The sequence below is a fragment of the Belonocnema kinseyi genome, chromosome 7 (assembly GCF_010883055.1).
Source record: "Belonocnema kinseyi isolate 2016_QV_RU_SX_M_011 chromosome 7, B_treatae_v1, whole genome shotgun sequence".
Classification (NCBI taxonomy): Eukaryota; Metazoa; Arthropoda; class Insecta; order Hymenoptera; family Cynipidae; genus Belonocnema; species Belonocnema kinseyi.
The window spans coordinates 28,926,750-28,948,555 of NC_046663.1; the positions used below are offsets into that span (position 1 = coordinate 28,926,750).

At 26.4% G+C, this 21,806-nt stretch overlaps 1 protein-coding gene across 1 annotated transcript in view; it reads right to left on the reverse strand.

The window, feature by feature from the left end:
* LOC117176398 (regucalcin-like) overlaps nt 1-20,032 on the reverse strand; it is a 20,958-nt gene extending 926 nt beyond the window's left edge. The window contains exons 1-4 of the mRNA XM_033366638.1: nt 19,917-20,032; nt 8,675-8,814; nt 5,653-5,862; nt 2,795-3,004 (exon numbers count right to left, since the gene is read on the reverse strand). Of these exons, the coding sequence (XP_033222529.1) occupies nt 2,795-3,004; nt 5,653-5,862; nt 8,675-8,814; nt 19,917-20,032 (676 nt within the window). The remainder of the gene's footprint in view (nt 1-2,794; nt 3,005-5,652; nt 5,863-8,674; nt 8,815-19,916) is intronic.
* Nucleotides 20,033-21,806: the final 1,774 nt, after the last annotated feature.

Consider the following 21,806-nt stretch of genomic DNA (forward strand, 5'->3'; position numbering starts at 1 on the left):
CACAGCATTTTTAAAATTTAAGATTAGATTTTTTCTTGAAAAAAAGATCCTTCCCTTTTCCGAAATTTAAGTTCTTCTTCTGATCTCTCTAATAGCTTAATGAAAAAGAACCTGACTGTAAATCCTGGGATAATACACAACATTTTTCAAATTTAAGATTAGATTTTTTCGTGAAAGAAAATCCTTCCCTTTTCCAAAATTAAAGTTCTTCTTCTGATCTCTCTAATAGCTTAATGGGAAAGAACCTGACTGGAAATCGAAAAATCTGTTTTGCAATTCTGAGTGAAGCGAAAAAAGAAACACCTTCTTTTTTTAATTTTAATTCATAATTTAAAAACACTATTTTCCGTCTAGACTAATTATTATTTTAGGCATTTTCTGTTGTTGAACATTCTTAACTTATCGATATTCTGTATTTCCTGCCTCTACTTCTGAAGAAGGTTTTTTACTGTTGGTGAAGTACTATTCGCTAATGATACAACAAATTTGTTTTTAAAAATTTCTTAATTAAAACAGAAAATATTATAGAAAAATATAATTTTTAATTGTAACATGTAATTTCTGTAAACAATCATTAATCGAAAATTAATTTCTTTTGATGAAAATTGAAATATTTTGTAGAAAATTTAATTATTATTTTAAAAATTCATTTTTATATTCAAAATTATTTTTTTTAATCGGAATTACAAATATTTCAAAATTTTGTTAAAGATCTATCTTCTTCATCAATGATTTAACTATCTGATTTTAAATTTATATGCTTTCCTTAAAATAATTGTTTTATGGTACTTAATTGATAATTTTGTTTAAAACTTCCTACATTAATTTATACATGTCATATTTTTGGAAAAAATTTAAGAGTTTAGTTGAAACGTAATTTGTTTAGAAATTTTCTTTTAATTTAATATTAATTTTCAATTGACCCTTTTGGTTAAAAAATAATTACAATATTCAAAAATTAAACCATTTTGTTAAAAATTATTTTATTACACATTTTTGCATCTATTAGAAATTTGTGCTCTTCATTAAAAGTTAATTTTTCAAATTGAAAATTTAACAAACTTTATTTTTTATTAAAAATGTATTGTGGTTTTAAATGTATCTTTTTATGATTAAAAAATCAGCAGTAATCGAAGAAATTACTTACTTGCAAAATCTTTTTTACATTAAAAATTATTTTTTTTAACGGAATATTGAACAATTTTGTTCAAAATTCATTTCTTTGCCAGAAGATTAATTTTCTTATTTAAAAAGTCATCTTTTAAGGAGAAAATTTTTATATTTGTATTAAAAAATTATTTTATCTGATTGTACGTTACTTTATCTAACTGAAAAATTAACGAGTTTAAGTTTTTGGTGAAAATCTATCTTTTTTTGTTCATCGATGACCGCAGAAATGTATTCTGTTGTTGTTAAAAGAATACAACTTTTTGGTTGAAATGTGATTTATTTTGGTTGAAACTTTAAATAATTTTGTGTAAAAGTCATTTTTCAACTTAATAGTAGTTTGTACTAAAAACTTCACTACTCTATTTTGAGTTGAAAATATATCTTTTTAGTTGGAAATTCAACTGCTTATTTAGAAAATGCATGCATGTGGTTGAAATTCGACTTTTTTAGTATAAAATTAATCTTCTTTGTTACAAAAGAAGTATTGTGTTGTAACTTAATTATTCTTTAAAAAATCTAAATATCTTTTGAAAAGTCTGTTTTCCTCATTTTTAGTTAATTTTTATAACGAAAAATATAACAAATTCCATTTTTTCGTTAAAAGTCTATTTTGGTTTACAATGCATTTTTTTGTTTAAAAACTCATCCCTTGTTGCAGAAATTTGATATTGTTTGGCTGAAAATGCCAATTTTTAGTTTAAATATAATATTTTTTTGTTTTAGGTTCAACTGTTTTGTTCAAAATTCATGTCTAAAAAAAATTAAGTTGTTTTTGGTACAAATTTCCTATTTTTGGTTGAAAATTCACCTTTGTGGTTAAAAGTTCATTTTCCTGATTGAAAATTCACCTTTGCGGTTAAAAGTTCATTTTCCTGATTGAAAATTTAACTACTGTGATGAAAATAAGTTTGTGTTTTAATTGAAAATTTATATTGCATCTCAAAGTTCAATTATTCTGTTTTGGTTAAAAAGTGATCTTTTTTAGTTGAAAGTTTATGTATTTTGTTGAAAATTTGTGTTTTGGGATAGAAAATTTGTTTGAAAATTAGATTTTTTTAATAAGTTTAATAATTCAACTGCAAATGTTATATTACGTTGTAGCTTCAATTTTGTTCTTTGCTGACAATTAATTAATTTTTTTTTCTAGTATTTTATCTCTTGAAACTTCACGTTTTTGGCTGAAAGGTCCGCTTTTTTGCATATACACTGAATTCTTGCTTTGAGTCCAGTGTCGTGGGTTGTCTGCAAAAATAGCTTCGACCACAATTTAAGGAGATCCAAACGTAAACAGTTAGGGCCACCTAAAACGCAGCCCTTTTGCGGCGACCGTCACAACAGTCTCTCGCTCTACCCCACGAGCATCTAGATAGGCGAGCAGTAAAATGAAGGCCGAGAACGGGGGGACAGAATTTGAGACATGGGTGTAATTTGCTTTTTAGCTTTAAAGTGAAATTGCTTTGTTGGAGAATAAATTGTGAAAAGGGATTTTTGTGAATCATTATTATTTTGTCTTAGAAAAATGATGATTTATATTTTAGGACGGGTATTTTTGTTGAAGAATTATTTGTTGACTTGAAATAGAGAATTTGTAACCTAAAAAGAAAATGTTTCATTAAAAATTTACCAAATTTTCCTGGTGTGGGGTGATAAATGTAGGCATCAATATTATAATTTGTCTTCGAATCGATGACAAATGCTTTAGGAGAAAAAGTCGTATGTGTGATTAACACGATTCCAACGCTCGAAACAACATTGTTTACGCATGTTGCTACATCCAAATCATAACTCAAAGAACTCACATTTGCCAATGGATTTCCATTAATGTTCGTCGACCCTGAAATATAATATACAATATAAGATATAATAATAATTAACCAAAGGGAAACAACTCTGATAATATGCTGGCCCACTCTGTTATCTGTAGTAGTACGAGGTCTTTTCAAAAAATACGCGGACTGTTTGAATTTCGCGGCTCGAGTTGGTTTCAAGAGAATCCGCTTGGTGTCGCAAAGTTCGTACAGATTAGCTGTTTGAAACGCGGTATTCCAGTCGCAGATATCTTCATTTGCTGATAAGCTACACGGTTTTAAGTAAAGAGTGTATTTTTTGTTTCTCGGATTATAAAATGGACAGCCTGAAGAGCAATGAATTGCTGTGAAATTTTGTGTGAAACTCGGAAAACCTGCAACTGAAACATTTGCCATGCTCAACACGGCCTACGGTGATGTTGCCATGAAGCGTACTGCATGTTTCAAGTGGCATAAACGTTTCAAGGGTGACCGACAGTCGATTGACGATAATGAGCATCCTGGGCGTCCTTCAACGTCAACCGACGACCCACACGTTGACAAAATCAACACCCTGGTATGCGAAAATTGACGTATGACCATTAGGGAGCTTGCCAAAGAGTGTGGGATATCAGTTGGATCTTGGTACGAGATTTTGACCGAAAAATTGAAGATGCACCGCATCACTTCCCCCCCCCCCCCCATATTCACCTGACCTTGCTTCTGCTGACTTTTTCTTGTTTCCAAAACTAAAAAACCCCTCAAAGGAAGAAGATTGAAGACGATTTCGAAGATTAAGGCAAATGCGACGACGGAGCTCTGAAAGCCATCACAAAAGAAGCGTACCAGGACTGTTTCAACAAGTGGAAACACCGTTGGGATAAGTGTGTGCATTGGGAAGGAGAGTATTTTGAAGAAGACCCAGGCGTGTAACTTTAAAACAAAGTACATTTTTTTATGACCTTAAACTGCGTATTTTTTTAACAGACCTCGTAATCTACAGTAATCTGGTCTAATTAAATTGTAGTCGTATATAAATCCAGTCTTTAGGAGCAACCCACTTCTAAGCCTGAGTAATCCTCTTGTAATCAAGTTGCATCATTTCTTAAATAAAAAAAAATTATATTAAAAATTTAATAATATTGTTTAAAATTCCTTTTTTTCGGACCAAATTATTATTCTTTTTTTTCAAACTGAAGATTCAGCTCTAAACTTATGAGTCTAACATGGATTTTTCTTATTTAAAAATTCAACAATTTGTTTAAAAAATAATGGATTACGTTAAATATTCCTCTTTTTAATTGGAAAATTATTCTTCTTTCTTAAAAATTCCGCAATTTGGTTGATAATTATTTTATATACCTGGAGATTTAGCAATTTCATTGTTTATTTACTTGAAAAGTCATGATTTGGTTGAAAATTTATTTATTTGGTAAGAAAGACGCTTTTTTGTAGAAAATTTATCTTTTTGTCAAAAAATTAAATTGTTTAGTTAGATTTTTTTACTTCTTTCTTTGAAAATGGAGCTATTCAATTTAAAATATTTTTATTTACAGAAAAATTTTTGTTCAAAGTAATAATTTGGCTATTCCAACTTAGTTTAAATTTAAAAGGTGTTGTCAGAAAGTATCATTTAGGTGCTAACTCCTGAAAAAATAGGAATACAGCGACCCAATTTGGACCACAACAAACAATCTTTTAGGTATTCTTTTGGGTTCCAATGTCAATGGTTTTGATAAAAATTGATCTGTAAATTCGGTTTATGTTTGAACTATTTTGACAAATAATTATATCTTTGCAGAGAATTAATTCATTTTGTAAAAAACTTATTTTTTGTCATTTAATATCTTTTATCTTAGTCGACATTTCATCATTTATGGTTCAAAATTGAACTGTTTTGTAAGAAAATAGTTTTGTTTCTCCACAATGATTTTTTAAATAAATATTTATCTATTTTATTGTAAAATTGATCATTTTTGTTGAAAATTCATTTCTTTCATTAAAAATGTATGTATTTTGTTAAAACTTCGTCTTATTTGTTACGAAATTCACCAACTTTACTGATTTTTGATGTTTTCATACAGTTCTTAACATTTATATTATATTTTACAGATTTTCTGGTTTTGGATGACAATTGAATTATTTGCTTAAAATTTGGTATATTTTTTTGAAACTTGATCAATTTCGTTAAATATCATTCGTTATTGATAAAAATAATATTGTTGAAGCAAAGTACTCCACCACGATTTTATGTAATTGAGAGTAATCTTATATAGTCCTGCGTATATCTTTAACCCTTAAATGACACTGTGGGTCCATTAGACCCCAGACCATTTTTGGACGAATATAAAAATTCGTAAATTCCATGAATTTTTCATTGTTTTTCAAAGTGTTAAAAATAAAATTTAAGTTACTATACCGATTGATTCTTTAGAAGACATGCTAAAGAATACCCAAAAATCTTTCGAACAAAAATTACAAAATTTAACTTTTTTACAACAGTTTAAAAATTTTGGGGTCCAAAATACCCCAAGTATCAGCTACGTTATTTTTTGGAGGTTTATCATTCAAGGGTTAGTATAGGGTAATCGAAGACAATACAGAGTGATGCTTCTATGCTAGAAGTTAGTTTTGGAAGTTGTTACCCTCTCTTATTTCACTTAAGTCTAAAATAAAATTAAGTATATTTTGTTACCGAACACTAGTCTGCCTAAATTATCCACGGTTCCACAATTCAATCTATTGCCAGGAATTGTAGCATCCACAGTTTTTAATACGATCGATGAAGGATGTATTTTGTCTGCGAAACTATTCCATGTGATTAATAAAATTTTCTTATTAAGGCCCACCACAAATAGATCGTAATGTCCTTTAACAGGAACAGCAAAAGACAGGAGACCGGCCTCTATGGAAAAAATTATTATTAAAAATTAGTCAAAGCAGGCGTCTTAATTCTAAATAAAGTGATTGGATGACCAGGACATAAATATTTCCTGCTTTCTCTTCTCACTTCCCTTCACATGTACTTTCACTTCCTCTATCCCCTCCATTCCATCACTTCGCTGAGTTGTGAGTTGTGAATTTCTTAAATTGTGATTCGTGAGCTGTGAGTTGTGAGTTATAAGATGTGAAGTGTGAGGTGAGTTGTGGGCTAATAGCTGTGTGTTATGGGCTGGGAGTTCCTTTCAGTCGGATGGATTTGAATGTTTTTTTTTTAAAGCTGATAAAATTTCAAAGAAAGTTAGCGAGCCAGATTTTCAATTTTTTTTTTAAATAAATAAGTATGACGAAAAAAATAAAAAGGTTTGACTTGACGTTCCCGGTTCTCGTCCATAGAAAATTGTTGTAGTTGCCGACGTTTTATGGATTTACATTATATAAAGATATTCCATTATGATACGAAAAACAAAAAACAAAATTTTAGAGTTATATTGCAAAAAATTGAAATGGAAACAATATTTTAATTAAGAAAAATTCTCTTAAGACTATTCTTGTTAATATTATAAACAGATTCAATAAAAAAATGCATTATTCAGGCATTTGTCGTCAGAAAAATTCGTTTTTTTCGATGTAAATTTTTTAAATTTAGGATCCGCATGATAATTTTAGAAAATTTATAATTTGTTAAAGAATTTGATGATTTTATTTAAAAAATTTAATGAACGAACTTCATGATGATCTGGGCAACATTCATCACTATTTTATGAATGTTATTTCTTTTAAAAGAAATTTAATAAAAATATGCATTATTCGGGAATCTGTTGACAAACATTAGTTTTTTTCTACGTCAGTCCTTTTAATAAAGAACCTTATGTTAGTTTTAATAAAATTTATAATTAATTTATCAATTTTATGACTTTTTGACAAATTTAATAAACAAATGCATTATTTGGGCAATTGTCGACAGAAAAACTGGGCTGTTTTCAATGTGAGTCCTCTTTCATCGTAGAAAATGATATCAGTTCACGATTGTTAACAAATGAATAGTTTACAACAAGACTAGTCATGAAGCCAATTAACTTTAGAAGAGAAACTTTCTTCAGACTCGTAATTGCCTTGACTTTTCATATGCTATAGAATCTATTTATGACAATTATTAACTGTATTTTTCGATCATTTTTGTATTCCAACCCTCGTCTTTTGGCCAACTGTAAGTACTGGATGAAAAAAGGAACTTTTTTTGAAATTGAAAGAACTTACTTTAAAAAAAGACGAGTTTTTACGTTGACAAATGCCTGAATAATAAATTTTTTAATCAAATGTGTTAATAAAACCTAAAATTAATCAACTAATTATGAATGTTAATGAAATTATCGTAAAGTTCCCAATTAAAAGGACTGACATTGAAAAAACAAAGTTTTTCCGTCGACAAATGCCCAAATAATGCATTCTTTTATTAAATTTGTTTATAAAATCATAAAATCTATGAAATAATTATAAATGTTGCTGAAATTATCATGAAGTTCTTAAATAGAAGGACTGACATTGAAAGAAACGAATTTTTCGTCAACAGATTCCAAAATAATGCATTTGTTTATTAAATTTGTTTTTACAAAAATTATGAAGTAGTGATGAATGTTGCTAAAATTATCATTGGTTTTCTAAGTACAAACGCTGGTATTGAAAAGAACTAATTTTTCCGTCGATAAGTGCTTGAATAATGCCTTTCTTTATTAAATTTGTTTAATAAAATCATGAAATTCATCAAGAAATCATGAATTTTCTGAAATCATGATGATGTTCCCAATTTAAAAAAATTTAGTTCCAGAAAAATACATTTTTCTGACAATAAATGCCTCAATAATGCATTTTTTTATTAGATATATTTATTATATAAACAAGAATAGTTTTAAGATACATTTTTTAATGTAAAGTTTTCTTTCCATTCAAAACTCTTGCAATATAACTTTAAAAACCGTTAAATTGGAGAAAATAATAGAAAACATATTTTGAACAAATGATTTGTTTGTTTATTGAATCATGATGGAATATCCTTATATAATGCAAATCTATTAAACTTCGACGATTACAACAATTCTCCTCTCATTGACGAGCACCGGGAACGTCAAATAGAAAAAATTGTCATTTTTTCGTCATGTTTATTTATTTATGAAAGGATTGAAAAACTAAATCTAAATTCAGTATGCCCTGACGATATCTTTACGGTATCACAAACGCATCGAAACAACATGGATATGTGATGTCGTAAAGATGTCACAAAGATGTCATAACGATGTCGTGAAGATGTCGCCAAATTTTGTGCCCACTGGGCTCACTTACCTTCTCATTTCCCCTCAATTTCTCTACCTCTCATTATCCCCGGTATCTTTACCATCACTTCCCTGATTTGTGAGTGCCCTAAATTCCCTGAGTTGTGAGTTATGAAATTTGAGTTGCGAATGTGAGTTATGAGTTACCAGAGTTGTGAGTTGTTGGCTGTTAGTTGTGAATTGTGAAACGTAAGTTGCGAAGTGTGAGTTGTGAGTTCCCTAAGTTGTGCGTTGTGGGCTGTGAGTTATGATTTGTGAGTTGCGAGTTATAAGTTGTGAGTTCTGACTTGTTAGTTGTGGACTATGAGTTGTATATTATGAATTACGTTTTTTCCCCGTTACTCCTGCTTGAAAAAATTACAACCGATAGACCAAAAAACCCCTAAAAATTCTCCGAATTGAAGATAATTCCAATGAGCGAGAAAAAATTGAAAAGTGTTTCGGTACCTAGAGTAGCACAATATGTGTTTCTGCTATCTTCATGATAAGAGCAGAGTTTGTAAGCATAGGTGTCCGCGAAGAAGAGTTGGCCTTTACGCCAGAAAAGAACCTCCGTAAATCCACGTAATTCTAAAACTAGTTCAGGCCTGAGGAATAACATGTCTTTTAATTGTGCAAGTAAAATATGACAAAATTTCAAATACAGGGTTGCTACAGTTTAGAGAATTTCATATTTACATTACAACCTTTTTGGTTTAGAATTCATCCTGTGATTTAAAATTTTATTATATTCTTGAAAATTCAACTATTTTCGTAAAAAATTTAACCATTAGGTTGGAAAATAATTTCTGATTGTTAAAAATGTATATTTTCGGTTTAAAAATTCAACTTTTTTGCAAAAAGTTAGTCTTTTTGTTAGGCAAATTAAGCATTCTGGATGATTTTTGGTCTGTCTGATATTCAAAAAATCTTTGTTGGTTAAGGATTCAGCTACGTTAATGAAACTTTAAAATCTTTGGTCAAATTTAACTGTTTTGTTAAAAATGCAAATCTGCTGTTGCTAAAATATTCATTATCATTTTTTTTATTGAGAATTTATCTTTCTTGTCTGAAAATTAATGTAATTAGTTCACAGTAGAACTACGTTGTAAAACATTAATTTTGTGTAAAAAAATACTCTTTTTTTTTAATCCAAAAATATGCATATTTTTGGTTAAAAATTGATTTTCTTGGTTGAAAATTGGTTTATTACAGTCAACACTTAATTTTTGTAAAAAAAAGGTAGCTATTCCAATTTTAGATTAAAATTGGTTAATTTCATTTAAAAGGCCGTGTATGTGGTTTAAAATTTGTATTTGTTACTAGAAAATTAAGGACTTGAATTGAAAATTTATTTTCAATTTATTTTTTTTTAATTCATGTATTTTGTTAAAAAATATTTTTATTTTGTAGAAAATTCATCTTTTTGGTGGACAATTTAAGTGTTTTAATCCTATATTTCGCAATTCAATTTTTTTAAAATAGGCCTATGTCCAGTCGCGTATTTTTTTTATACTAAAAATTTCAATATTTAATTTTCGAATTGAAAATGCATATTTTTCAAGACAGTATCAACTATTCTGTTGAAAAATTTATTTATTTTCAAGCAAATGTTCTTTCTGGATAAAAATTCAATCTTCTTGGATTACAATTGATCTTTATGATAAAAAATTAATTTCTTCAGTCAAAAACAATATTCAATGTTTAATTTTGGAATTGAAAATCCATATTTTTCAAAACAGTATCAACTATTCTGTTGAAAAAATGATTCATTTTCAAGAAAATGTTCTTTCTGGTTGAAAATTCAATCTTCTTGGATTACAATTGATCTTTTTGATAAAAAATTAATTTCCCTAGTTAAAGACTAACTATTTTGTTAAAAATTGTTTTTTTTCCATTGAAATTTTGTTAAGAACAGTTTCACGATTCTGCTGCTTTTTTTAAATTCCATTGTTTAAAATTCAAAAACTTAATGTTTTTTAATAAAAACTGAAAGTATTTCGCTGCAAATAATTATCGTTTTAATTTGATTTTATATGGTTAAAAATTGAATTATTAACTCAAAATTCCACTTTTCTATTTTCCGTTGAAAATTGATGCTTTTTGGCTGAAAATTTAAGTATTTTCTAAAAAAAATCGTATTTTTTGGTAGGAAATAATTCTTCTTGGATTAAAGTTGTCTTTATCATAGGCAGATTTATTTTGTAGACAACTTTTTTATCTTTTTGAATAAAGAATTAACTTTTCTGTTTTAGAATTAAGTTTTTCTTAAATAATAATTTTTAATGTTGTTAAAAACTCATAATTTAGCAAGGTAATCATTAATTTAGTTTAAAAAAAGTTTGTTATCCTTTATTATATAAAAATAAATTTTGTTGCCTAAAAACGTAACTATTTTAGTTTTACTCTAAAATATATTTATATTGTTTACAACCCATGTTTTTTTATTGAAATTTCGTATTTTTAGAATGAAAATTCCACGTTTTTTTTAAAGTCGCTTTTCTTGCTTCAGATTCAATTTTTTTGTTAAAACTTTGTTTTTTTAATTAACAATTGTTTTTTTTTAACTGCAAATTTAACTGTTTCATTTTTTTCACAAAAACACATCTTGGTCCTCAAAGCCCAAGCTTTGCTTTCAAATTTATGAACTGTATTTAAAATCTTCATTTTTTAAAGAAAATTTATTATCTAGGTTAAAAATTATTACATTGTTTAAACATTTATTTCTTTGGTTGAAAACTTAAATATTTTATCAAAAATCATTTTTTACGGAAACTAATTTGTTTAACTGAGAATCCAACTATTCTATTTTTTCAAATACATTAAAAAAAATAAAAATTCGACTATTTGGACAAAAATTCATTTAATTTCGTTGAGAATAACACTAATTTGCAACAAATTTTGATTTTTCACAACAACAAAATACATTTTTTAAGTTAAAATTAAACTATTTTGTTCAAAATCAATCTTTTTTGGGTAATAAACTAATCTAAATGTAGCAAACTCATCCCTTTGTTAAAAAACTCATTTTATCGTTGGAAAATGTAACGCCTTTGTTGCAAATTTCTTTTTTTGCGATTTGAAAATTAATATTTTAACTTAAAATTGAAAGATTCTATTTTTGGTGAAGAGGAGATATTCTTTAGTTAAAAGTTAATGTATTTTTGAAGAAATCCGATAGATTCGAATCAAAAGTAATGAAATTTTATTTTTAAAAAAGCATTTTAAAAAAAGAAGAAAAAGTAACTATTAATATTTTTTAAACATGAAAAAAAATTAAGAACCTAGATTGTTGAACCTTGTGGCCAGAAAAAGTTTTTTCTCCATAGAAATTGAATTTTCCATTAAAAAAATGTGATTTTTAAGCAAGACCATTATTTTCAACAAAATAATTACATTCTCAATCAGAGAGATAAATATTTATTTAAAAAACCAATTTTCAGGAATTAGTTTACCTCTTACCATCGCAGTAAATGTTTCAATAACAAATATTATTTATTAATAAAATAGTTAAACTTTTAACCAAAGACAAAAATTTTGAACTAAAAATATGATTAAAAAAAAAGCAGATTAATTCTTACATCAAACTTACAAATTTTCTACAAGAAAATTGAATTTTAATCCAAAAAAGATTTCAGTTTGACTTTTAAACACGAAAATATGAGTTTCAAACGAAATGTAAATTTGCTAAGAAATAAATGAATTTTGATTCAATAAAAATATCAGTTGACTTTGCAAATCCAAAATTTGAATTTTAATCAAAAAATGAATTTTTCACTATTCTCTAGCAAAACTATAATAGCTATATTTTTAGTAAAAAAATTCAGTTTCAACAAATAGAACGAATTTTTAACCAAATTGGTTAAACTTCTAACCAGAGAAATCATCTGTAAATTAAAATCAGGAATGTTTAAGGAAAATTATATTTCCAAACATTCAGTTGAATTTTCATCACACAAGATGAATTTTCTACGAAAAAGAGAAATTTTTCACAGAAAAGATGATTTTCAACTAAAACAGATACATTTTCAACAATAAAAAGAATGAAGTTTCATTTCAAGTTAAACAAAATATATTTTTAACCAAATAAAATAAATTTTAAGCGGAATAGTTAAATTTCCAACCAAATACATGAATTCTTTACCAAAAAGATTAACTGACTATTAAATAAATTTCCACAACAAATTTTGTTAAATTTTTGGTTGAAAAAAATAAATTCATTCAATAAACTTATTTTAAATCAAAGAGGTTAGTTTTCTGGAAAAAATAAATTAATTTTAACAAAATACATGAATTTTCAACTAAGTTTGAAGAATAAAAAATAAGATCATTCCACAAAAATGATCATTTTCTTGTCAAAATATTTCTTACTATTCCTTGTTAACCAATTTTTCAAATCATACATAAATTTTTGCTGATTTGCAACAAAAAGTTAAAAGTGAAACAAATTAATTGGTGTACTAAAAAACAAGCTAGGAAAAAAATCTTCAAGAGTTCTTCACCCCAAAAATAGCTACAAATAAGTTTTGAATCATTTTTTGATGAATTGTGTAGTTTTTGTTTTAATCGCAAAAAATGAAACGAAAAATTATTTAAATTAAATTTGTTAAAAAACGAAACAAGGTAGGAAAAAAATGTAGAGACGAAAGTTTGCACCCAAAATGGATCTACTGATTATAGAAATAATTTATAGATAAATCAAGGACATTTTCTTTCAATCGTAAGAAATAAGATTAAAAATGAAAATAAATAAATGTAGGGAAAGACGATACAAAAGTAAAAAGAAATGATAGCATAAAAGTTGTTAAACCAAAAATAATCTATGAATAGTTTATAAAACTTATTTCGCTACAAAAATATTCTGAACAGTTAAAATTTTTACTTTCTGTATATAATTTATGTTGAGAAATATAAAATTCGCATCTTTTTCACCAAAATAAATTTTTTCCATCTGATACTTATCAAAATAGCTTATCAAACTTATTTTCTTGTCAAATATTGTCAACACTTAAAACTCATCATAATTTTTGTTATAATTCACTTTTTTAGATTTGTTTAAAGAAATGAACCAAAAACTATAGAAAATTAAAAATATCGTTTCCCACGCCTGTTAAGGATGTAAACTACGCACAATAAATCTTAAAAGGTGCCTCTTTCTAAAATAATTTATAAAATCAACACAAAATATCTTTTATTTATTTCTGTGAATTCTAATGAAAACTTCTAACCACACTTCAGAAAACAATAATTTAGGTTAAAATTCTTCATTTAAAAGTAGTTATTCAAAGGTTTAGTTTTTTCTTTCTCTTTAGGGAAAAGTTGCACTTTTTATTTAATCTTAATGATTCAGGTCTCATTTTATTTTTCAAAAGATTCTCTAAATTTTTATTTGGGTTGATTAAATTAAAAAATATGATTGAGAAATTATACAGATTTTATTGTTGTAAATAATCATAGTTTAGATTTTAATTAACAACACCCAAATGAAATTGTGAAGAATCCTTCAAATAATAAAATGAGACCTTGATGATTAGGATTAAATAAAAATTGAAAGTTTTCACTCAAGAGAAAGAAAAAAGTGAAGCTTTAAATAAATACTGTTAAATAAACAACTTTAACTCAAATTACTTTTTTCTTACCTGTACTTAGAAAACTTCATTAAGATTTACAGAAATTAATAATATCACTTTTTCCGTCAATTTTATAAATAACTTTGAAGATAGGCAACTTTTGAGATTGATTGTACATTGAGTTCTAAAAAACGATTTTCAAGGCGCTTAAACAGAATGAGTGAAATTCATGTTGGTCCATCGAAAGAACAAATAAAAGTAGATATGATTTCTTTATTTATATTTTTCAGATATGAAAATTTATTAATTTATTCAACTCGTTTTAAAATTGCAATATACTCTTGATATTAAAAAAGTTGTGATTCTCGAATTTTAAATAGTTAGCGATTTGATTATGAGGAAATTAAAAACCAGAAAGGTGAATGTGCGTTTGCTCTGTCTTATTTGAAAACAAACAAGATAATTTGTGGCCTCGGCCTAGTTTTCAGTTTCAAGAAAATGCACTCTCATTACTTTGAACGAAGTTAAATCAATCAAGCAATCCGGATTCTTTTTTAAATTCCCGGTTTCTCATGTTCTTCATTTCTATTACCTTTTTAAAATTAAAATTGACAACATAAAATACATTCAAAAAATTACTAATAATTAAAGAGGAAATAATTTAATAATAATATTTAATAAAATAAAGAAATTAAATAAATAAGAAAGTTTTCTTGAAAAAAAAAATTGAAAGTTTTGATGATAGGTTGAACCTTTTGTCTTCTTTCTCGAACTTAGCTGGAATATAATCTGAATTATTAGAAGCCAATAAAAGAATCAAAACATTTTTCGTTAGTAGTTCATTCTTTTTTATTGAAAATTTTACCGTAACATTTTTGGTACGGAATTCCTCTCGTTAAAAAATTCAATATTTGGTACAAAATTCATGAATACATTTTTTTGAAAATTTGTCTTCTTTTTTTTGGCAGAAAATTAATTTTCTTGTTCAAAAATACATCTTTTTGGTTAAAACTTGAACAACTTAGTTAATTGCACTTTTCTAAAGATATTTTTCTGTCAAAAATTGATTTGTTATGTTTAAATTTGACCTATTTAATTTAAAAATCGTTTCTTCTCCTTTTTAATTATTTTTGTAGCTAAGTAATTAATTATGCAATTTTTAAATAAAAATTCAAGCATTCTGTTTAATAATTTGTGAGTTTGTTGAAATTTAAATGATTTATATTTAAGTTGAAATCATTGTTTTTTGGAATATCAACTGTTAAATTCACCATTAAAAATTGATTTTTCTTTCATGGACTCCATTAAAAATTTTTTTTAAAGAAGTGTTCGCACTTTTATATAAGCAGTTGAATTTTAAATAAAATAATATCAGTTATAAAAAATTTGTTCAAATTCAAAGCAAAGAGAACAATTATCAAATAAAAATAGGAACAATTTTCATAAAAATATTTAAATGTTTATCTAATACACATTTTCCTTGACTTAAAAAAATTTGAATTTTAATTAAAAAGTAAATTTTCTACAATACTCTAGCAAAAATATAATATCTTTTTCTTGATGAAAAAATTCACTTTTAAAATGAAAAAAGGAATTTTTAAAAAAATTTGTTCATTTTGTAACTATATAATTCAGCTTTAATTTAAATCAAGAATGTTAAATAAAAATAACATTTTCAAACATCAGAAAAGAATCAAATTGAAACCCACAATATTAATTGTTTTCTCAAAATAGAATACTTTGTAACAAGTTTAATGTATTTCCAACCTCACAGTTGAATTTATTATCTGTCAAACCTGAATTTTCTAACAAAGAGATTATCTTTATATGAAAAAAACTGGCAACAAAAAATATAGTTACAATTTTATTATAAAAATCAAATTTTACTTTCTAGAAAGAAATTTTTAACCAATACAATCAATTTTGAAACACAAAAATTAATTTTTGACAAAAAGAGAAAAATTTTGAGTAAAATAGATTAAGTTTTGAATAAAAAGATATATATAAACCAAAAATAGAATAGATCAATTTTCAATTGAAGAAATAAGTTTTTGAGAAACGAAAATAAATGTTTAACGAAATTGTTATATTTTCTATTAAACAAATTAAGTTTTTTCCTAAAAATACTGAATATCTATAAAAGTATTTCGTCAACTTTTGTTAAATTTTCCGTTAAAAAAATTATTTGCAATAAAATATCTTCTTTTCAAAGAAAAAAATAAATTTTTACCCAAAAATATATAGTTTGCAAAAGCTACATAAATTTCAAACAAATATGTTAATATTCAATAAAATTGTAAACTTCTGGTAAAGCTCAAAATTTTCAACGAAAAGGGTGAATTAGTCACCATAAAAGACAAAGTTCCAACAAAATACAGAAATTTTTTAAAAAATAGTAGTATTCGCTATTGAAGGAGATTGGTCTGAAAACACGATTTAATTAAATTTTTAGTTAAAAATCTATCTGGAATAAAAAACTAAATCTTAAGCCAAAGCTATAAATTTTGAACTTAAAAGATTACATTTCTACCAAAGAAGATTAATTTTTAACAAAATACATGAATTTTCTACCAAACAGTTCAATTTTTAACCGAAGAAGATAAATGTTTAACCTTATATAGAATAGTGAGATTTTTAGTAAACGAAATAATTTGCTTTCAAACATAGCAAAATAGTTAAATTTTTAAAAAGAAAAAGAGAAGATTTTTCTACTAAAATGATTATTTTGCAGTCAAACTATGCAATATATAAAAAAATGCGAATCAATAAAAATTTTATAAATATAATTATAAATATAAATTCCTTTTGTACTCAATGCATAATTTTGGTTTTAAGGTTGTTGTCGTGCCAAATGTCATATTTCTGGCAAAATTCCTTTTTCTATAATTTTATGAATCAAAATATTATAACTGATGTCATTTAATATAAAAAAAATTATTTTTTATTAAAAATGTTAAAAATGACAAACAAAAAAACATTAATTTTAGCCATGCGTTTTGCAGTTCAACTTTTCTTGACCGTCGCTTCTTACCAATTTCAGAAAAATGATTGCATATTAATAAATTTTACCATTTTTTGGGAAAAATTATCTAAAACTCTCCTCTTTCCAATTTTGAAAGTAATTTTTCCTGTGTCTGAAATCGTTAAAACAATTTTTTATAAGAAAATTTTTTTAAAAAGAATAATAATATTTTAAGATTATTTAATGATTTTGGAAATTGGAAACAGTACAGCTGTCGTTTAAAAACGACACGCGTTTGTCTACAGAAAAATTCTTTTTCTTCTATGTAAACTTTTTAAATTAAAATGAATGCTACTGAAATTGTAATGAAGTTTCCAAATGAAAAGACTTGCATTGAAATAAGCGAATTTTTCTACCAACAAATGCCCGAACAATGAATTTATTTTTAAATTTCTTTGAAAAAGTCATGAGATTAATCAACAAATAATAAATTTTGCTAAAACTATCATAAAGTTCATAACTATAAAAAAATTGACTTGAAAAAAACAAATATTTCTTACGCAAGATGCTTGCTTACTGAATCTGTATATTAAATTTGCACATAATATAAAAAATTATAGTCAAGAGAGCAATTTTTCTATACAATATTGTTTTTATTCAAATTTCTTAAATTATAACTTTTAAAAACGTTTATTTATAGAAAATGGTAGAAAATATTTTTCCAACAAATAATTTTTTTATAAAAATTTCCGTTGTTTAATATATAATATTGGAACATCTTTAGCAAACGTTACTTAATGCTACTTAACCAATTTCAAGAATTTTCCTGTTATTGACGAGCATCGGGAACGTCAAATAAAAAATGGGCATTTTTGCGTAATATTCGTTTATTTATAAACAAATTGAGAACTTAAATAAAAAATCAGGCTTGACAACACTCTTTGAAATCTTATTAGCTTTTTTAAAAAATTTTTATTTTTTACTACTGTGCGTCCATACGTCGATTGAACTTTTTTCCAGTAATGAGAAGTGAGGTAAACTCATAACAAAACTTTGAATTACTGTGAAATATTTGAATGAAAAAATGCAATTTTCGATTATCGATGATGTTTGTTATGATGTAAAAATTCGAATTTTTGATTTTTCAAGGAAATTCAAAAAGTTGTTATGATAATCTTAAAGGGTATTCAAAAAGCAACATTTTTCTTTTCTTAATTGTTCTTCATATCGTCCGTTATTTGGCTTAAATATGTCTCAACGGATCCACTAAAATAAAATATATTGCTAAAAAGCATTATTCACCATTGTTATAAATAAATCGTAATATTTAGATTTGTTTTTAATTAATTAAGTTAACAAACAGAAAATTCTCATCTTTTTTGCAGAAAAAAAAAATCTTAAATAATTAATAAATATAATGATAAATTCTTTTTCATCTAATACGTATTAAAATAGCTCATTAAACTTATTTTCTTGTAAAATATTGTCAACACTTAAAGCTTATCTTTTGTTTCAGATAATTCGAGTTACCAAAGAGAAAATATTTATATTTTGCTCAGAAAAAAAATTTTTTCTCATCTGATATGTATTGTAGTAGCTTATTTTCTCAATTCTTTTCAGTCTGATTAGCTATTTTTATAAGAAAGAGAAGGAAATGTTAAATTTTTACATGTCAATTTTCAATAATTATGAAGAAAGAATAATTTTAAATCTTACATTTTTTAAAATTATTATCTTATATTCGTTATCTTACATTGCTTATAATCAAGCTAAATATTAGACAGCACACTTCTTTTTGTACAAAAATCATGAAAATAACGCATGTCCTTAAAATTTGTTTACAACAATAGAATTGTATCAAAAACAAATTCTTTTCCTTATTTGCGTGCTCAAATTTTAATTCGATTTATTTTTAAATACATTTGAGGCTTAAAGCTTTGAAAGAAAATATTTTTCTGAAAAATGTAATTTTTTTAGATTTGTTTACAAAAACTAAACTAAAAACTTTAAAACATCACTAATATCTTCATATTCATATTGTCCCATCAAACGAATAAATAAAAGTAGATATCATTGATTTATTTATATAATGCAGATATAACAATTAATCTATTTGTTAAAATCGTTTTAAAATTGTTATTTTACCTTATTATTAAGAAATTTGTCAAAAATCAAATGGGCGTAACAGTCACTTTTTTAAATTGATTTTGTTATCGAAAAAAAATTTTAGGAACATACCCTCATTCTGGTACATATGACACATTTTCAATTTCATGCAAAGCGTTTTTTATAAATTTTTAACAACAAAAATTCGAATTTTTCCCAATGGCACAATGGGAAAATTGTTTCAACGCCATGTAAAATCTCAGAAATTTGGATTTTTGAAACTTTATTTGTTCTTAATGAAAAACATTATTTCATAAGATTTTTTAATTTCCCCTTCTCAAATCGCCTTACCTAACTCCTGGATGAATCCATATCAAAATCTGCATGACTTTTGTCTCTAAAACTCTAAAAAATAAATTCTGAGAAAAACCTTTTTTCTTGGTAACATTCATAATTTCCTAGGTGTAAGTTTCTTTTTTGTTTATTCGAAAGAAAAATGTATAACCGTTAGGTAAAATAAAAAGATGGTTAGATAAATATCAGATAAATTCAGAAAATTTTGAAATTGGAATTTTGTAGCAACCCTATGACTATTAAATTAAGGTCATGTGACGAGTGGGTCATGTGCCCAGATTCCTACCTTACGGCCACTATTTTTTATTTTCAAACTTATTTTCACACGACGCTCCGCATCGAGTTTAAAGCTTGGGATAATAAATAAGAATCACTTAGAAAGGTGGGTCTGGTCCTAAATTTTAATAATTATGAAAAAAGCAAAAAGAACAAAAATATGTACAACCTGAAACTTTTTTCATAATTATACAAATTCAGGGCCAGATACGCTATTCCTAGTGCTTCTGGCTTAGTATCTCAAGTTTTCAACACGATGTGAAACTTCGTGTGAACATACATTATGAAATAAAAAAAGTGTCGATAAAGTAGGAATCTGGTCACGTGACCTACTCATAACATAGCCTTAATTCTACAGTGAAATACAGTTTTCGACAGAGAAATATAACAAATTAATTAAAATTGTAAAATATTGATAAATATTGAGAGTATTACCACTTACTTGATGATTTCGCTTTTTGGTCGCGAGTGGCGTTGCGAGCTGGATGCCGAACTGGGTTGACAAATCACTGAATTGAGAAAAGCGCTAAAAGCGCAACTCATGAGAAGAATTCTCATTCTTTAAAAAGAAAAGTTTGAATTAAATCTTTTTGTAAGAACTGTGGAAAGAAGGGCATTCACTTCGAATTTATACTCTCTAATCTTGCATGGAATGGTGAGACGGAAAAATAATCTGTTCCATTTTCCAGCTCTCTCACAATCAAATCTTCTAGATTTCGACTATTCATCCTAAATAGGGGGAGAAATAGGCCACATGGAATGAGACCATTTTATTATGTACAAATGATTTCCAGGGTCAGTTCACAAACTCTGTTACTGACTATTATCAAGCTTTCAAGAATCAGCGTCCCTAAAAAATATTTAAACAATTTCAAAAGTTCGAATCGAAGATCTCGGACTTATTTTAGGAATTCAAAATAGTGTCGATAGTACCATGAATTGTGGAAAATAGTAGGAAAATAATGTCAGGCAATTTATTTGATATTAACTGTTCGGTTTCGCTTGATCCACTATTTGTCTGAAAAGACGAATTATTGAACGTTATGTTTTTACCACATAATCTAATAGCAAGTATACCGATTTGGACAGATAACTTTTTCAGCAAAATGTTCTTTTTTAAATCTTTTTTTGTTAATGAAATTTTTTTCGCGGATAAAACTGGCAAAACTAAATATGGTAAAATATTAATAATTCATGTATGGATAAGCATACGTCAGGAATATCAGGATCTGCAAGTGGTTGTTCTATTTTAGGTAAACTTTAAAAATTATAGTTTTATATATAAGACCTTTGGGGTCCAAAGATTTTTTGAAAATTTTTTAAATCACAAGAGTTACTCCATGTTTTTTCAAATGTGATGCCCTTTCGGCATCACATTTTTTTAAAGATCTATTTTTTTAAACTATTCAATTTAAGCAATTCAATTTCAAAATAAAAATCAGAAATCCTCGCTTAATTTATCGTTCATGTTACTTATTGTGCATTGATTTTTCTATTTAAACAGGAACTTATGAAAGGTAACATGACCGTTTCGAATTCATTTTTGACAAAAACTTTTTATTTAACATGAATAAAATGGAGTTGGGGGAAATTTACCACCGGCGCAGTACCACGCTAGAACCGCCGGTCGGAGTTCGGTACTGGCGCGATACTGTTAGAATACTGGCAGGACTACTGGCTTTATTCCGGTAAAACCCCTAGTGACAACAATGTTGTGTACTGACTTGCAGTATTTAGCCAGTACTGGGCTAGTACTTACATTTGGTACTGGTGCAGTACCCTCTGTTAGTACTGGCCCAGTACTGGCTAAACCAATACTGCAAACTCAACGAAGTACTGACCTGTAGTACTGGGCCAGCACTGAAGTTCACCACTGGGCCACTACTGCATATTAGTACTGGGCAAGTACTGATCAGGCTCCAAGTAATAACGAAGGTATCCCAGGTATAAATACGACTGCATATCTTCCGTATATTATTTACGATTACAAAAATATAATTTTCAAACTATTCGTTTTATTTTAACACCCACTTTAATTTCATATGATTTATTAGTTTGAAGCCTCAACTGAAAATCGGGAAATTTGAAGGTATAATATAGAAAATAAAAATAAATGATAAAAACCAGATTGCTCTTATATGGTTCCATTTTTTGAAATTGTACAATTTTAACCTTTGTATTTCGAAATTGTTTTATATTTACATCACACTACAATATTGTGAAATTTTTAATTCAACACTTCCAAAAATTAATCTAAAAATTCACATTAGAAAAAACTTTGGTTTAAAGGCATCAGATTATATTGCTGTAGAACAGCTCATTTACAGCCATA